The sequence below is a fragment of the Musa acuminata genome, chromosome BXJ2-5 (assembly GCF_036884655.1).
Source record: "Musa acuminata AAA Group cultivar baxijiao chromosome BXJ2-5, Cavendish_Baxijiao_AAA, whole genome shotgun sequence".
Classification (NCBI taxonomy): Eukaryota; Viridiplantae; Streptophyta; class Magnoliopsida; order Zingiberales; family Musaceae; genus Musa; species Musa acuminata.
The window spans coordinates 7,139,906-7,158,605 of NC_088342.1; the positions used below are offsets into that span (position 1 = coordinate 7,139,906).

At 42.7% G+C, this 18,700-nt stretch overlaps 3 protein-coding genes and 1 pseudogene across 3 annotated transcripts; 1 reads left to right on the forward strand and 3 right to left on the reverse strand.

Moving 5' to 3' along the window:
* Nucleotides 1-310: 310 nt before the first annotated feature.
* Nucleotides 311-8,473, reverse strand: LOC103984809 (general transcription factor IIH subunit 2-like; annotated as a pseudogene).
* On the reverse strand, nucleotides 8,400-11,155 carry LOC103984666 (beta-amylase 1, chloroplastic). The gene is made up of 4 exons (XM_009402213.3): nucleotides 10,414-11,155; nucleotides 9,675-9,885; nucleotides 9,479-9,589; nucleotides 8,400-9,398 (listed from the first exon to the last, which is right to left on the reverse strand). Exons 1-4 carry the CDS (start codon nucleotides 11,061-11,063, stop codon nucleotides 8,601-8,603), a joined length of 1,770 nt encoding a protein of 589 aa, XP_009400488.2. The 5' UTR covers nucleotides 11,064-11,155; the 3' UTR covers nucleotides 8,400-8,600.
* Nucleotides 11,156-12,554: 1,399 nt separating this feature from the next.
* LOC103984808 (pentatricopeptide repeat-containing protein At1g33350) lies at nucleotides 12,555-14,958 on the reverse strand. Its single transcript, XM_065108411.1, has 2 exons — nucleotides 12,826-14,958; nucleotides 12,555-12,748 (listed from the first exon to the last, which is right to left on the reverse strand). The coding sequence occupies exon 1, from the start codon at nucleotides 14,887-14,889 to the stop codon at nucleotides 13,315-13,317; it is 1,575 nt and encodes a 524-aa protein (XP_064964483.1). The 5' UTR covers nucleotides 14,890-14,958; the 3' UTR covers nucleotides 12,555-12,748; nucleotides 12,826-13,314.
* A 1,945-nt stretch (nucleotides 14,959-16,903) lies between these two features.
* On the forward strand, nucleotides 16,904-18,666 carry LOC135612293 (noroxomaritidine synthase-like). The gene has a single exon (XM_065108412.1). It carries the CDS (start codon nucleotides 16,972-16,974, stop codon nucleotides 18,532-18,534), a length of 1,563 nt encoding a protein of 520 aa, XP_064964484.1. The 5' UTR covers nucleotides 16,904-16,971; the 3' UTR covers nucleotides 18,535-18,666.
* The last annotated feature ends 34 nt before the right edge of the window (nucleotides 18,667-18,700 follow it).

Genomic DNA, 18,700 nt, shown 5'->3' on the forward strand with positions numbered 1-18,700 from the left:
ACCCTAATCAACTTGAATGTTCAGACATATTAACGATAATTAGAAAGATGATAGCATAAACTTAAAAAACTATTGCTTTTCCAATCAGTTTGATTCAAATTGATTAACCGAACGAAAGAAGAATATCCTCCCAAAGAATCATTTATAATCTTCAAAACCAAATTATTGATGAACAAATCAGGCCAAACCAGTTCAAAATCGATTTGGTTTCATTTTTCGATTTGAATTTAACACCCCTAGAGATTAACCTTCAGAGCGCCTAAAAATTCTTCTGCAGCATTTGCTATCAGCAAGTAAATAAAAGGGTCCATGAAGAATGCTAATGATCTCCATACAGAGAAAGTCGAATACAATTAAGAGTCGTAAGCAAGGCCTCAACAGACAACAGAATCTCATTTGGCGGACCAAATGTAAGGCAAATTGGGTTAAGGTAGGTGATAGAAACACACATTGCTTTCAAGGATTATCCAATGACAAAATACCATCAACTTCATCACTAAAGAGGATAGTTCTATCATAAAGAATATCAAAGACATCTTTAACTTCTTTATTTCTTGGTCCCAAAACCTTTGGCAGAGTCCCAACACCTCTACCAATGACTATTTGGTCTTCTTTGATTCTCGCATAATATAGACCTAAAATATGAACATACTTGGGCTCCAGTAAACGCCCAGCACCAAGAATGTCACACATTATCTGATTTAATCTCACATATCCTTCGAGCTAGACATGTCCTGTTCCTTCTCACATATTAGGAAGCTTATAAGTTGTGTGGGTAATCATTACATTCATGCCAATAGGAGATTCACCAAACCCAAAAACAATAAAATGCACATAAGGCTTCTTCACTCATTTGTGCAAGTCTTCCCTAAGTTATTTCTAGTGTGCCAAGTATCAGGCATGAATTCCCATCTGGCTCCATTCACCCCATAAAACCAGTATGACAAAATTGAGAGGGGCAACCCATGTCCCAAGGACCACACACTGCTGAATCATGCAATTTAACATGGCATGAATTGCTGAATACACACCAATAATGTATTCTGGAGATGCAATCTGTAATTGTCATGTAGTTGAGTCACGTCAACTCTCACAACCTGGACAATTGTGCAAACTCTCGTGGATATAAATATCACAGTTGAGGCAGAATGTTGGTTGCATTTGGGGCAGGAAACATGCGGAGCAGACTTGCTTCCTGCAAAGATCATGTCAGTAAAAGTTTGATATAAATGAGATCAAAAGAATACCATTTCAGTTAACCGCGCCTCTACATCAATAGCACTATAAGGTTAACTAGAAAACAAGTATAGGGTATTCAACATGACATGTAACCAAACTGACTAAATACTTGGACATTAAGATCATGATTTATGAGATTCACTTAGTGTTCCTGAATGCCTGCAAGTAGGTATTGAGTTACTTCTTGTGTTATTTAATGATCTAACAATCTACTATAGTACTCATCTATACATTTATTTATTTTGGTCGGACTGGGGATGCATTACGATGAGCATCTATTGATTATTTTGAGAAATGTCTAGTCTGCCATCCATGCTATGAAATATAAATACTTTAAATGCCCAATAACTTTCTGTACCTAAAATATGATATCAGGACATTTACTATTGCATTTTGTGACCCAACCAGAGCTCTAGTGGCCCAATCCAGAGCAAAGATGAAAATAGTACACGCTGATGCCAGTAGTTGAAACAGATCAAGAAGACAGAAACTAGTCTGTTTATCATATTTGAGTACCGATTTAATGTTGCTACTCACATCATTCTTTTACTTCTTCCAATTTAGTGCAATATATATCCATTTTAGACAGTTTCTTCACCAAATTCTCTCCAACTTTGATTTTAAAACCAAGGAACAATTGTGACTAGCAGGTTTACCAAAACAAAAACATGTAGCAGCACAAAAACAACCAGTCTCCCAGATAATCTGAAATAAAGAATGCTTAAGGAACCACTAAAAAAATAAAATAAAGAACTGCCTCATAAAATAACTTTTAGCTAATTATACATCCTATCCATGCTTGATGTAGTTATCTTAATTGAGATTTACAATGAAAACCATTTGATATTTCATGTAAGCTGCTGCAATTCATACATTATCAACAGTTTTTCGTAAGAAACAATTCCTACAACTATTGGTAGACCCTCCACCCGAAGTGTTATCATTTTTTTTATTGTTTTTTCCAAGAAAGGATGACAAAGAACCATAAATTGGATTTTTTTATCTTTTTTGCCTATGCTGTGTGTTGGTACGCTGGCATGTATTGAACCCATACTGTCTGAACTTGGAACAGTACAGGTCTAGACACGAAATTGAATTCCTTGGTATAAACATCTTGAGTGCCAGCCCAAGCACCAAGGAGCCCATGGTAATGATAATAATCACATGCACAACTGAAAACGAATCAACATTATGAGACATTCATTAAACTAAGGTGGTCTATGAAAATGAAGATCTATCATTTGTTTTTTAGTTCAACTTTTTTTAATAAGGCTATTCAGAGATCAAAACAATGCAAAGATGAATCCAAATAATTCATACTCAATACTTATGATATTCTATAAGAATATCGATACAACAATCTAGCATGATCCTAATTCCTATAATTTTGTATGCCAGCAATTGCATGATCATTTGCTTCCACACAAAGCAATAGAACCATAATGTTGTGCAATCATAAAATATTGATGAAATAACTCAAAGAAGATGATTATTTATTTAAAAATTGTACATTCATATGCTCCCCTCCACCTACTATTTCAAAGATCACTTGTGAAGTTTGAAATACATAATACTTTACCAAAGCTCCATGAATAACCTAAGAAATATAAAGTATTCCCTTCTTATAAATAAATTACATGACTGCCTTCCAAACTTACACACAACAGACATATAGAAAAATATCAGACAATGAAAAAACTTGAAAAATATAAGGATAACCATGATATTTGCAACTCTAAAGCTTATATGTGATATTTTTCACATATTTGAAGGACAACCAAGCAATTGCTCACTGATTGGAAAACACAAAAGAAATGATGTTGGTTAGTTATGATGGTAGGTCAACAGAAAATTGTATGGCATACAGTTGAAGTAAATTAGTTAATGAAATATGTCTGGATATTCCCTCAAAGTGCAACTTATCTCACAAAGGGAACTAGAAAATGGAACCTTAACCAATTATAATATGTTTCCTATCCTAGCCTATTGTGATCTTTTACTAGACAGCAACAACACTTAACAATAAAGAAAAAACGTGTGTACTTACCATGGCTCATAAGGCTCTGCTGGCAATCATAACAAGTTTGTGCAAACTTCTAAGTTTAAATGGAACAATGGATGAGACCTCATTGAATGGTGTCACTGGAAAAAGATGATGAGAAGATCTTGCAAGATGAGAAGATACCAGGGTCAAACCACAAATCCAACATTCAGTTGGAAGTTCACATACACGTGCTTTAAATCTTGGGCAAGTATAGCCCCCACCAATCTTCACATCTTTGTGACAAGAACAAATAGCAATTACACCCTCTGCTCCTCTTTGAGGAAAACCCATCTAGATTAAATTAGCAGCTGCATATTCTGCTATTGCTGGAGGTGGTGGTGCATGTTCCAGTAATAACTCCTTAAAGTGGAACTGCCAATATAAATTGCAACAAATCAGCATCGTCATACAAAAGCCTCATACAATAGTAAAGAGAAGCATATTTCATTTCATACCTCACCCAATGCCACAGTATAAGAATCCCCAGTCTCTTCATTTCTGCTGATATTTCATATCATCATCTCTTCATTTCAATATCTACATATGAAAATTTCTGCTGATAGGCCAATTACAGAACATCTAATTTTAGCTTTCTTGCATTTTTGAATTGTTTCTGTATATCCCCTGGATCACATGTATTGAGAGCAGAGTACAAGATTAAGACTTCACGATGACCATAAGAAGGGATTTGGTTCAGATACCCATGGATGAGTTCTAGAGCATTTTGCAAGGAAGCATTGACTGAACATTCAAGTTTGCTCATTGGAGCTTTGATCTGTGACTCTGGGCTGCCTCCTACATCTGTTAGTCGATGAGTGATGCCATCTTTTGTGGTCACAATACCAATATGAGACAATGGATTCTGATCAAAGAACTCCCTAATTAAAGCCTCTGTACATTTGGCAATTGCAACATTCGACTAGGACAATAATCCATCTCTGAAGCTGCCTGCATAATGCAAAATATTTATTAGTAATTAATGTGGATCCAATGCTTCATCTGCATAGAAGCAGACCTTATTGTGTGATTCAATGATACATAATCCAAAATTAATGTTACTCAAAGAAAAACCAGTTACATGGAGGCATGATTTTAAGGAAAGACATGCTTGCCTATTTAAAGTACTTGAACAAACTAAAACCAACAACAGCAGCAACAAAGAAGCCAAAAAGAAGAATCATAATGAAAACAGAAGAGACTGCATAATAATGAAACTAAGCAAATTTTTCTCTCTTTCATTTTGAGAACCATGTAGGGTAAATTCTAATTCCTGAAACAACATCCTTCCTTCTAAGAACCCAAACAAGTGTGAAGTGGGACATATGCAGTCCCAATTTTTGATATAAATCTCTTCCCTTCCCATAACAAAAAGAGATAAAGTCATGTGGTTCACCAACTTGACATAAGCTAACCAACTTATTCTGTTCAAGCTTATTAACCTATACAAAAGAAATTCAAGAGAAGTGGTTACTAGAAATATTTGGATCATCAAATACATTGAAGCACTCCCATTTATAAAGCAAACTTTCTCTGTTGTCGAAACAAAAATTCAATGCATGAGATAAACGTTTCAAATCTCAAATGAACCGATTGATAATGGACTGGTGTTTTGGTCTCACTAAGTGCTGGTATTGAAACAAATAGTTACATACTGATGCACTGTCACTTAGTTATTATTATTATCTTCCAATAATATTCGGTGGTATATGTTGGTGCACTGCTTGCACATTACACCATACCGATCCAACAGGTTACTGATTAAAATATTAATTATTGCATAAAATATTAAAATGTACTATAGTCCAAACAAAAGATGAACCGTTTACCGTAATAGGTTAGTTCTACATCAGACCAGGAGACAAGCTGCCCTTAGATCCACTGTACTTTTCAGATTTTTACAATAACTTACTGGTAAGAGAGAAAAGATCTTCAAAGAATCAAATAGTTATCTATATTGAAAATTATTGGTTAATTTATATTTGAAATTTAACTATAACATTTTCTATTGAAGGTTCTATTCTCAACAAGTGATCAATTTCCCAACATCAGGTACATATATTCTCATTGGCCAAGGATGGTAGAAATGTTTCAAAATCATGTATTAGAATGACCAAAAAACAAGACGAGTGAGTCAGATTACAGCAACAACAACAAAGCCACAAGTCCCAACTATTCAGGGTTGAATACATGGATCTTTTGTCGCCATTGAGATTTGTAAAAAACTATATATTTAGTTAAGTTCTGATTACTCAAATCTTTATTTATAGTTTCTATTAAAGTCTTTTTAGGTCTTCCTCTACCTCTCCTTGTACCACTAGCATTAATCATTTCACCTCTTTTGACTAGTACATCCAAAAGTCTCCTTAAACGAATTTTTCTTATCTTATCCTCTATCGAAGTGATACCTAGTTGTTCACGAATAAAAATATTTTGTTTCCTATCTTTCCTAGTAACTCCATACATCTATTTCAACATTCTTATCTTGACAACACAAATATTTTGTATATGTTGTTTCCTAACTGCCCAATACTCAGATCCATAAGGCATTGTTAGTCTCACAACTATCATATAAATTTTTTCTTGTAATCTCAAAGGTGTGTACTGAAATCAGTTAAGATCGATGTTCATGAGATCTGACATAGTTTTACGTTGGTTGTCAGTGACGTAACGTAACCCTCCACCTTTTTTATTCGGGCTTGGGACCGGTATTGGTGGTGTTTGTCAGAGTTAGAATAACAACATATATAAAAGTAATCTTACTTAAAAAATTCATGCAAGTTTAACAAAAGAATGGTAAATATAATCTTATATCTCTAATTTGTTTTGTATATAACAACAAAAATGCTGACATAGTTATTATGGATCACAAATTCTTTCCTAAAAGCAGTCTTCCCAATAACATAAGCCACTACTCAGCTTTTCAAATTTCAAAACTAAGGGCTACCTAAATGGCTAACCATAACCTTTCTTTTATCATCCTTGTCCTATAAGGAAAATCTCAGTATAAACTGGTATGCGCCAAAGTGTTGATGCTTCATCTAGCCTCAAACATACTTTATAGGCCAGAAAAGAGATATTTAGAAAACTAAATTTGTCATCATGCCTTACGAGATAGACTCAAGGAGAGGAACAACCAAACCAGACTACAAAACAAGAAGAAATGCCAGACCAGTCTAAATGATTGAATAATTTTGATATAACATCAACTCTCATCGGAACCAGCATTCACAGATTCCACAATTACACATTGGCAAATAAAGTTACCACAATCATGCAGCACCCTAAAAAACATACTTACTAACGATTCCACCAACAAATCCACAAAAGGATGAACACTAAAAGGCATAATCAGCAAAACAAAGCCGTTTGTGTTTTACAGTAAGATGAGACAGAAAAATTAGCGTTCGCAAAGTGGAGATAACATATACTGTTCCAATCTGCAAACTATTAATTAAAAACTATTTTTAATTGAATCAAGAATTCTAGAGTGTAAACGCTCCTTTCTTATTAAGCAAATTACCACACACATAAGCTTTATGTACTCATCATAGTTTAATTGCTAAAAGATCCATTATCAACTATGTAATATCAATTGAAAACACCAGATTGCTCAACATGGTGACCAGAACTCTATGAAGACCAAGTAATATTATTTAGACAAGAATTTGGAAGAAATTCTAATACCATAAATAAAGTCAGTTCATCCTAAGCAATGGAATTGGTTGGTAACTATTGAGACTCAGATGGATCTTCAAAAAAAAAAAGCCATAGTCATCATCTCACAGTGAAAGTTATAGAATCAAGAGTCTCTTTATTATTTGGACAGAAGCCCATAAACAGAATAGATTTGAAAAAAATTATGGAAGCCAGTTTTTCAAAATAGCATAGAAGAACAGACAGGTGGTTCGTGAAAAATACTTGAATCCTTGACGACTGTTCTGCATTGTCATAACTGTTAATTTTCTTAATAATGCATTGCTTGTAAGTTAGTATATCACTCACAAAAAACCTAAATCCATTACTTCCAGACGTATTCTTATTGAGGACGTGTACCATAATCATTTGGTCTCCGTAGCAAAAATAACATATATTCTTCAATATAAACAATTTGAGGTTGCTAAAAGAGCACAAAACTCCTTCCCAGTTTGCATGCATGTCATGTTGGTAGAATCAACCAAGTCCATAGTCATTTTACTAGCTGATAATGATTTCAGGAAAAGCAATGATATTATAAACAACTAAACCACGTCTAATTCACAGACATTGCTCCAAGATGTGCTGACTATATATCAGGTGTAGCAAGAAAGCTGGAGGCCAAACAACTAACTATACAAGACCAAATCAATTTTACACTGCTTCTAATAAAAGCTCAAATTAGAGTTCTGCTTTTCACAATCTTATACTTTGGGTTAAAAGCCCTAAAAGCGTAGAAGGGGAACACGCACCCGTGAGAGGTCGACGACGAGGTAGAGGTATCGGATGAGGCCCTTCTGGATCCTGGACACGCGGAAGCGGCGGATTTCTGGAGAAGGCGGCAGCGGTACTGGGCATGGACGAGGGTCTTGGTGTCGATGGGGCGGAGAGGAGGCCCGACTGGTCCTCTTGTAGATCCTCCCACGACCGATCGTCAGCGTACGCCCGTTCCCACGCATCTATACCTCGCCCCTCGTCGTCCTCGCCTCCGCCTCCGCCTCCTTGTCGATTCCTCTTCCATGGCAGCGTAATCGAACCGCCGCTGCACCGCCACGCTACCGCTCATTGGAGATCGACTGGAAAGAGACGGAGCGTGGCTCCGCAAACAAATTTCCCACAAGAAGTTCTTATTGTGGTTATTTCCCAACAAACCTCCCTCTTTCCAATAAAACAAAAATAACTCAATTCACTTTTCTCTTTACTTTGTTTGTGTTTTTCGATCTCATTGAAACGATATATACTATTAGATCGATTTAAAATAAACTAATATTTAGATCAATCTAAAATAAAGATTGATAATATACATTTATATTTATATTTATATTGAAACTTATCTTGGCGTCAAGGTTTGGCCCTGTAAACAACTCGTGAGGAAAAGTAGACCCACAAGAAAATATATCACTACGCAAAAATAACAAGCGAATGGAAAGAAGACGTGAAACATCAGTGTCCCAATACGTGAGTTCTCCTTTTCTTTTACATACCATACTGCTGCATAATTTAGGACCAGTGTTAAATGCAATTACATATGAGTCTCAGTTTATACATATTCTATCCAACTTGTTCTTACTACTACAACATTAGAAGGAAGTAAAAAGACACCTTCGATCTCTATCTCCTTGAATCACCCGCTCATCAGAGCCACCGCAGCCTCCTGCACCAGCGGGCAGGTGGCATGCACCGAGCGTTCGGCCTCCCTTTCGACCAGCTCCCGGCATGGTCCGACGCCTTCCCTTCCCTCCGCCATCTTCTTCACAAACGCCACGAACCGCCGCCAGTTCTCCGGCTGGAACAGCTCCGGCCCCATCCTCAGGTACGTAAAAGCCGCCATCTTCTCCTCCCCTCCTTCCGCCGTCGCTGTGTTCACTATCTGCTCGTGCGCCATCTCGTCGTATCTCGGGAGTGCGTTCTCGCCCGCTAGCGCCACCCCGGCCTCCTTCGCGGCCGCGGCCACCTGCTTTACCAGCCCCTCGGGCCGGCAGCATGCCTCGCCCGGCTGTTCGCCGTCGCGCATCTCCACGCACGTGAAGTTGAACACTGCGCCGTGCCGGCCCAGCATGCGCGCGATGGGGAGGTAGCCGTCGCGGAACCTGGTGTTATAGTACCCGGCGGTGAGCTCGGGGGCGTGGGAGCGGGTGCCGTAGTGCCAATGGATGCCAGCCACCTTGACGGAGATCTTGACACCGGTGGAGTCGAAGACGGAGCTGGCGGAGGAGAGGAGGCGTTCACCGTGTTCGAGGAGCATCTGGGAGTACCACGAAAGGAAGAACTCGCCGTAGGGGCCGTTCCACCCGCCATCATGCCGGAAGAAAGTGGTGTCCTCGGGCCAGTTGTTGTAGCCTCCTGCGTCGGTAGGGCCACCGTGGCCCCACTCCGGCTTCCCGGCTTCCAGTGCCGCTGCCTTCAAGCTACTCAGTATGTACTGCAACAACCAAAATATCAGCATGACAATGTAAGATTAACCAATGTAAGAGCAACAAAATGTTAGGCACAACGACATACCTTGTCGTAGCATTGGAATGCTCCAATTCCGGGAAACTTCCAAGTGCCGTGCAGCTCGGGATACGACGGGTACCTCAGCTCGCCGGCGGGACCCATCCCCACTTGAATCTCCTGCAACACCAAGACCAGCGCTTTTGTTCGATACGCCATCACACTAAGTTAATGACAACACAGTACATGTGCTGCGAGAGCTTACGACGATGGTGGAGCCGAGCAGGTGGCGGAAGTGGTCGCGGAAGGCGCGCATGAAGTCGGCGTAGCACTGGATCGGGGTGCGGCCCTTGAGGACGGGGAGCATGTCGCAGCCCAGCGAGACGTACTCGTAGTTCCGCCGGCCCCACTGATCCGTGTACGCCAAGTCCGGATCCTTATCCATCTCCTCCAGTACCCATTGTGGCAATGGTATCCTGTTCTCGCACCAACAATTAAGTTAGCGACTCTTTCCCCGTTGAGGTGGGGATTTCCCGTCTCGTTGGAGTCAGATGTGGGGCCCTTGCAGGACCCACCAGCCATGCCAACCACTACAAGACGGGGTGCGAGCTACGGCAGGCACACAAGGTCGTTTCTAACACATCGGTCAGACACGAATGCCCTTCCTTTGGAATTCCCAAACCGCGATGGTGAGAAGATACCGTAAACGGCACGCCACCCATTGCGTCCCCGTTCAGAGCCCAAAAGGTCACCACGAAATATGAGGAACAGAAAGCTTAATTACAACCAATAAAGCAACATAACAGGAAAAAAAGTTAAAAAAAGAACAGAAAGCTTATCACAACCGATCAAGCAACATTAAAAAAAAAAGGGTAAAAAAAGAATTTTTAGTACTACACTAAAAAAATTAGAAAAAGGAAAAAGAGGAAGAAATGAAAAATGTGATTGAATGAAAGGAATTAAACCAGATAAAAGAATATAATGGAATAAGTATTATTACGTACGTGCAGGAGTCACCGACGTTGCCGCCGCATTGGTGGAAGGACATGACGGCCTGGACTTTGAGGCCGATACGGCGGGCCATCTCCATGAGGTCGTCGTAGCCGCCCCACTCGTATTCTCCCGGCCGCTCCCGCTCCACCAATCCCCACCACACGTCCACCATCACCCCCTCAACGCCGGCGCTCTTCAGCGCCATCAGGCTCGCGTTCATCGCCTTCCTCCGGTTCAACCCTCCCCCCGGCCGCACCGTGTCCAGCGGCAGCATCACGTACACGGGCACCCCCTTCCCCTTCCCCGCCCCTCCCTCTCCGCCGCCCCCGAGGTACTCCCTAACCACCTTCTCGTCGGCCGTCGCCGGGTCCACGTCCGCCACCAGCGCCTGGCACGCCACCGACAGATCGGGTCTCGTTGCCGCCAGCGCCGGCGATCGGCACGGGCTCATCGGCGGGGACACCGAGTCGAGCTCCCCCTGCCCCGAAGCCCGCTGGATCCGACACCGCAGGTTCGGCACCCCCGTCGTCTGGGGCTTCCGCATAGCCGCCGTGCTCACCGCCGCTGCCGATGACTGATCGCCCCCGGCGGCTGCTGCCGTCTCCGACACCACCGGCGTCCCACACAGCGTCCCGATCTGGTGAGACAAATGAAGCGCCATTCGATTGCAATCGCCCTTTTCTTCTTCTTATTCTCTCTCTCTCGAATCAAAACGATTTCGAATCGGATTCACGATGGTGAACGATGCAGGTAAGGCGGCGGAAGGCGCTCGGCTTTATAATAGGAGAGGGGAGTCGGTTGCGCCACGCGTCGAGCGTGGGGCGGCGGGGGGACCTGCGGCTACGATGGCTCACTGCTCGGTTTCGAGAATGGGCGGTCGGATCTTGTCCGAGCGTGAGCGTATCCCGTGTTCGGATGGCATCTTCACGCGCCGACCAATAGCATCCCTCCACGTAAAGATTTCGCAAAGGATACGCGTTTGACAGGACGGTAAGCACCGTCCACGGAACGAGTTCAGCCGACACGTGACTGGCGTAGATCGTTCCTCACCACTCGGATCCCGTGAGGCCGACGCATATAGCGAGAGAAGCGTGAAAGTGGTGACGGTGATGGGGAATAGTTGATATCAGCAGTCCAGATTGATCTCCCACGGTCCCGTATGAGACTTGGAAGCTGACCCAAGAAGAGAGGCATGTGAGGAAGATAGATAAGGGTTCAGCTCCGCCCACTTGGATGACGAGAGATTTCGAAATCATGTGATCGATTACTTAGTTGATTCACTGATTTGTTTTGATCCCGAAGGTTCATGAATCAATGGTGACCAATCGAACACAATACATTTATTGTGGTTTGGAGTAATGTGGTTAATTAAATGGTTAATTAATTCGGATGTAAGTTGCAAAAGCTTTGTTTTAATGCCACGTCACTTTTCATAGAACCATCAGATCTATATTATCATGTCTATGTTCTTCGTTACCATCATGGCATCAGGTCCATGTTATTATGACATAACTCTTCATAGATGAAGTCGGTTGCATCATCGGGATCTCAGTGATACTTTGAAAAAGGATTGGCGATAAATAAAACAACAAGCCCTTGCAAGTGTTAATTCATCAAATCTTGTACTTTCTAGCTTTTCGAATTTATAGGCTGCCAAATGGAAATGTTTAGTCAAGCCATCCCATTATTAGGGCTAAAAGCGCAATTTCCTCAGATTAGACACTAAGGGGCTTATGGCCACTTGCAAAAATCAGAATTTAGCATTGTCTAAATGTGACAAATCTCACAGATCACAATAAATTGCAGATCGTTTTGAACTACTACCAAGGGGAGAATTTAAATTAAGAGTTAGAAAGAGCATTTCCTGGTATAATTTATTCCGCTGGGGATCCAAACATGCTGCAGAAAGCTCACTAAATAGAAAGATATAGAACTGAAAACGAGTAAAGAGTGTCGCTAAAACAATTTTGAAGTAATCCAAACATTCTGCAGAAAGCTCATTAAGGAATGACTCCTTAATGACAACAAAGGAGTGTAGCCAGAAAAAAACGAACTTTATTTTTTTTTAGTTGCTACCAATCAAGTTCAGTATTTCATTTGCTACAATTTGCAAAATATGAAATTTGGATTCTCTTCAAAATAAACTTGAAGTAAAAAAATGGTATATTAGATATTTCATTTCTCAAGCTAGAAATGATAGCTTTCCTTGACAACCATAGCAGTAAACATCTATGTATGTATTTTGTCAAATTGGTACAAAGAATTTACCATGTATTTGAAGGTTGTCGGCAGCACAAATGTGTTTGCCGCGGCTGAAAATGTACTCTTTTATGGTAGATCAACATCCTGAAAAATGAATGTGATGTCACAATGATCCCCTTGAGGCAACTCAGGGCTCAAATCAGTACTTGGAGCACTACTACCTTCAGTAACGGGCGAAATGAGTCCCTGCCACCTTTCATCTTGCCTTTCTTATGCAACACACCAGCAAAGAACCTTGGTCATCTCGCTTGGGAGGCCTGCTGAAGTCCGGAAACAGAACCGGAGCAGCTAGTGCTAAAGCTGATTTGGGTCTTGTTGGCCTCTTCCTCTGCTGCTTGGCATAGCCTGGATTAGCAACCCAGCTTGTGCTGTTCGTTATGGATGAAGGAAACCACTTGTCTCTTGCCTCTCTTTCCTTGCATACAAAACTAGCCTAACTTACTTGCTTTTATACCAAATACCAAAAATCAAATTCAATATTAATAATCAAGGATCATTCTATATCAGATGAGACTTATGTCTGTCACTCTCGAATTTTCCCCCTCCTCTACAGAAGTCATCTTTATAAATCCAGCAAAAATATTCTTTATGCATCATCTAGTTTTTGTTACTTCACCATTATCTGGCAAATTCTGTGGGGAGACAGGTGATCACGCTTCCATCAATCCAGCTAACTCATCCAAGAGCTCATAAATCTGCTCAACCTCACGGTGGACTGTATCGCCCGAATAGAACTGGTGAACCTTCTTTTCTACCTCAATCCAACTACACCCTGGCAACTTCTTTCCTCCCAATTCCTTCAACATCTTTCTGACCTTCCCTACATCTTCCCACTTGCCACATTCACTATATAAGTTTGCTAGCATGACTCCATAGTCAGCACTATTAGGTTCAATCTCAAGCAGCTTCTTTGCTGACAATTCAGCCAATTCTCTAATGCCATGGATCCTGCAACCGTTGAGCAAAGAACCCCACACGACTTCATCAGGCTCGATTCTCATGTCCCTCACAATATCCATTGCTTCATCAAATCTACCTGCCCGGCTAAGGAGGTCAATGATACAGCCATAATGCTCGATCTCGGGATCAATTTTATAGTCCTGAAACATGGATCTGAAATAACTAAGCCCTTCATCCACCAACCCTCCATGAGTACATGCATTTAGAAGACCCACAAAAGTGACCTCATCAGGTTCAGGGCCAGTGAGTTCCATCTTTTTGAAGGTTGCGATGGCCAGACCACTGTGTCCTTGGAGAGCCAAGCAATTGATCATAGAATTCCAGGACATAAGGTTTTTGTCGGTCAATGCCGAGAATATCCAACTTGCCTTCTTCACGCCACCACATTTTCCATACATATCGATTAGTCCATTCGCAACAAAGGGACTATGTTCCATGTGGTTCTTGTAGACATAACCATGCACCGATCTCCCAAGCCGGAGCATACCAAGGTGTCCGCAAGCAGAGAGCACGCATGACACAGTCGTCTGATTCGGCCGTGCACCCTCCAGGACCATCCTACAGAAGAAAGAGACTGCCTCCGAGAAGAGACCATTCTGGGCGCACCCGGAGATAACTGCATTCCACGATGGAACATCCCTCTCGGGCATTTCCCCGAACAAGGCAATGGCCTTCCCGATCTGCCCGACCCGTGTGTATCCAGACAGCAGAGCTGTCCAGGAAACCACATTCCTCTGAGGCATTCCATCGAACAGAGCACGGGCGGCGGCCATGTCGGAAAACCGAGAGTAAGCATCGAGAAGCGAGGTTTGCACCACGCCATACCCATCGAATCCGGTCTTGGCGACGCGGGAGTGAACGGACTTAACCAGCCGGAGATCAGCGCCGTCGGAGCAGGCCTTGAGGACGCAGGGATAGATGAACTCGTTGGGGCCGGGTCGGGCTCGGCGGAGCATGAGGGCGAAGAGGCGGAGGGCGGCGTGGGAGTCGGGGCGGGAGGCGTAGGCGGTGAGCATGGCGGTGTAGAGGAAGACGTTGGGGGAGGCGAGGCTGTCAAAGATGAGGCGGGCGTAGGTGAGGTCGGCGAGGGCGAGGGCGGAGAACCGGACGAGCTTGAAGGCGTAGAGCTGGGTCTGGCCATGGCCCAGGGCGAGGAGGAAGGCCTGGAGCTGCTTGAGGTGGCTCAGCGTGGTGCATTTGCCCAGTAGGAAGACGACTCGCTCGTTGAGGGTGACGGTCGGCTGAGGGGTCGACGCGCACCACATCGTCACACTTGTGTTTGTTCCTTGAAACCAACCTTTCTATTCCCTCAATAAGTCGTTATAAATAACCGTCGTAACGGAATTTTTTCAAACAATACACGTTGATAGAGGATAAAACTAATCATTCCAAAGACTACACGTCAACACCTCCACCTCAGTGGCTAATAGTGCCATGTAACCATACAGGAGGTCGTTATGCCACTCGATAGGTAGTTGTTGAGCCACCTCAGTCATCTTTGCTGCTGTCATCTTAGTAGACGGTTACGTCACGTTCATAAATATCTTAATCACTTGAGTTGCCAATAATAAATATTTTATCTTGTATTTATATATTTTCTCTATATCTTAAATTGATTTAGACAACAATGAGATTAGGTCGGGCTTATATTGATCTTCATCTTTTGTAAAATCTCAAATGATATATCGAGAGATCGGGAAGCATTCAGACTCCATCGATCGATTCCTCTCTTTCTTCGAACATCGAGTCGGAACCTAATTCGAGTAGAAAAATAAATATGGATATAAAAGGGATTCAAATACTTGAGTAGCTATCAGTTAGTAGTTAGTATGAGACTCATGGAAGCATCAACTGTCATCATTCTTCTACTGCGGTCTAGGTTAAGTCATGACAGGAAGTCAACTAGAATCGACGACTTTAGGAGCAGTCAAATGAACAGAGAGACGTCGTTGTTCTAAGCGTTGAGAAACGCATGCATTGATGACTTCCGAAGGAGTCAACTTGAATCAATGCACATACACTACATCTAGTTTTCAGCCCTCTACCAGCCAACGAATTGCAATGCGGCAATTTATAGAGTGAATAGTGAACAAGTGGGCCAAACAATAAATTATATGTGCATATATAATATTGCTCAACAAATTTGATGATGGATGATTGCTACAAAACCCATCGGATCGGAAAAAAAAAATAGATCCTCGATGAAGTCATTTACATCTAAAAAAGATTGAAGTAACCTCAAAATTGTTTGAACTTTTTTGAGAACGTTTAATTATGGTATAAATAATAACCAAGTTGTATGCACACATGCTGGTTTATAATTTTGTGACTAAAACTTTGGAAATGATCAATAAAGCATCACAAAATTATATCAATATGGCTAAAGATATCAAAAACCTCATGAGTAAAATAATGGCCCAGTTATTCATCCAACATCATCGCTCGAAAAGGATAAGAAAAATTCACATTTACGTAGTCAGAGATGTTCGTGATGTACTGATAAATTCGATTTAGGTAGAATTTACGTGTGTAAGAAATCTTCAAGTGAGATTAAGAAGATATGAGACGTTCGATTAAAGTCGATTTACATGAAGATCAAGATCGAGATCGGAAGAGGTTCAGTATAAAATAAATAGTAACTAATCTTGATTATTATGATCTAATGATTTTTATAATTGGTTTAATTAGAAGAAACATTCTACCAATATAAACTGAATCTTCTTTTAATATTTTATGTTAAATCAATATCTATATGACTCAATCGTTGACTATATCCCCGACCACCACCACCTCAGTCTGATCAGATTGCTACATATCTTGTCCTTGGAGAGCACTTATAGCGGACGTTCAACCATATATACACGTCTAAAGTGCCATTGTCATAATCTAAGCCTAAATAAGAGAACTCGTATCTTATCCATGACTTGGACAAAGACTGTACTCTTTACGTGCAATTACAATTATTGTTCTGAATCATATATTTTGGGAACATTACACTATTTCCCACATAATTTGAGAGATGACAAGATTCCCTCGTCTTTGCTTTTATTTGTTATCCGAGTTTAAAGAACAAACGCCCACCAAACGACGTGACGTGACGTAATTAATCCTTTTCAATGCCACTTAAAAGCCAAATGCAATGAGTTTGACTCTTGCAGACATTATTGCATGCTGTGGATTTTGCCAAACAGATGGATCCATGTCTGAGATGCTCTCTCTCTCTCTCTCTCTCTTTCTCTCTCTCTCTCTCTCTAGTCTCAAGTTTCTATATAACCCACGACCGTGCATCATGGAACCTCTCACTCCAAAGAAACCAAGGTCTCCGAAAGCTTAGCTCAAGAGCGACAATGGCATGGAGCTGGTCATTGAGCTTCCTCTTCTCTACTGAGATACTCTTCTCTGCTGCTTGCCTCCTACTCTTCTCCTCCTACATATACCGAAGCCGGAAGAACCAGCTTCCGGTGGACTGGCCCGTCGTCGGCATGCTTCCTGGTTTATTATCCCGCATCCATGGTGTCCATGAATATGGAGTAGAAATCCTCACCGCGTCCAACTGGACCTTCATGTTCAAAGGCCCGTGGTTCCTGGGCATGGACATGTTGGTGACGTGCGATCCGGCTAACGTGAACCATGCTTTCGTTACCAAGTGCTCCAACTATCCCAAGGGGAAGGAGTTCACGGAGATCTTCGACATGTTTGGCAACAGCTTGATCAACACCGACGGCGAGGAATGGAAGATGCAGCGGAGGATGACGCATAGCCTGATGAGCAATCAGAATTTCCGCTACTACGAGCTCAACACTGTCCGAGACAAGGTGGAGGGGGCGCTCCTCCCTCTTCTGCGTGGCGTGGCCGAGAGAGGTAACGCAGTGGACCTTCAGGACGTGTTCCTGAGGCTAACCTTGGATGTCTCTTGCTCGTTGATTCTCGGCGTCGATCCCGGATGCCTCGCCGAAGGCTTCCCGGTGGTGCCGTTTGCCAAGGCCTTGGACGACGCCCTGGAGGTGATATTTTTCCGGCACACGGTTCCGATGAGTGTTTGGAAGGCGATGAGGTGGCTGGGAGTGGGTAAAGAGAGGAAGATGGCCGTGGCGCAGAAGGTGATGAACCATTTCGCGGCGAGCACGATCGCGAAGAGGAAAGAGAAGATCAATGGGGAGAGAAGCCACAAGGATGGCGGACACGAAGAGGGAGAAGCAGCAGGCGACATGTTGACCGTTTACATGCATCAACCCAACAGGAAGAACCGGCTCGAATTCGACAAGTTCATCGAGGACAACGCCATCGACCTACTGCTCGCCGGGAGAGACACCACCGCGGCCGGTCTCACCTGGTTCTTTTGGCTCCTCACCTTGCACCCGGAGGCGGAGCAGAAGATTCTCGAGGAACTGAAAGCAAACTGGCCAAGAACAGACCTACACGACAACGCGCCGTTCGATCGAGACGGGCTGGGGAAGCTCGTCTACTTGCATGCAGCCCTGTGCGAAAGCCTGAGGCTGTACCCGCCCGGCGCCATCCAGCACAAGGGAGTTGCCGAGCCCGACACGCTGCCAAGTGGCGAGAAGGTGCGGCCCGGGACGAAGCTACTGTTTCACCTCTACTCCATGGCGAGAATGGAGGGGATATGGGGGAAGGACTGCGCGGAGTTCAAGCCCGAGAGATGGATCACGGAGACTGGAGAGCTCAGGCACGAGCCGGCGCACAAGTTCTTCGCCTTCAACTGCGGGCCGAGGATCTGCCTGGGGAAGGACATGGCTTTCACCATCATGAAGACCGTCGCCGTTGGCATGCTTCGTAGCTTTCGCTTTGAGGTGGTGAAGGGGCATGTGGTGGAACCCAGGCTCTCCATAGTCCTTCACATGAAGAACGGCCTGATGATGAAGGTGAGGAAGAGAGAGACGAGTTGGTGAGAGTTCGTGAATGGGGCGACCTTGATGTTTGTGTTCTGTGTTGGATAGTTAAGGTGGAGTTGGCAAGTAGAGAGAGTATGGTTTAGTTTGGAGTCCAAGATATGTAATGCTGTGCAAGTTGTTTGGGTCTGGAGTTTCCCTTTCTGCAAGAATATTAGCAATATAA

Coding starts and splice junctions, on each gene's coding strand:
- LOC103984666 (XM_009402213.3), bottom strand. CDS start 11,063: ATGGCGCTTCATTTGTCTCACCAGATCGGGACGCTGTGTGGGACGCCG. Junction 9,590..9,674: donor TGCTCGGCTCCACCATCGTC/GTAAGCTCTCGC, acceptor TTGGTGTTGCAG/GAGATTCAAGTGGGGATGGG. Junction 9,399..9,478: donor CATTCCAATGCTACGACAAG/GTATGTCGTTGT, acceptor TGGTTGTTGCAG/TACATACTGAGTAGCTTGAA.
- LOC103984808 (XM_065108411.1), bottom strand. CDS start 14,889: ATGTGGTGCGCGTCGACCCCTCAGCCGACCGTCACCCTCAACGAGCGA.
- LOC135612293 (XM_065108412.1), top strand. CDS start 16,972: ATGGCATGGAGCTGGTCATTGAGCTTCCTCTTCTCTACTGAGATACTC.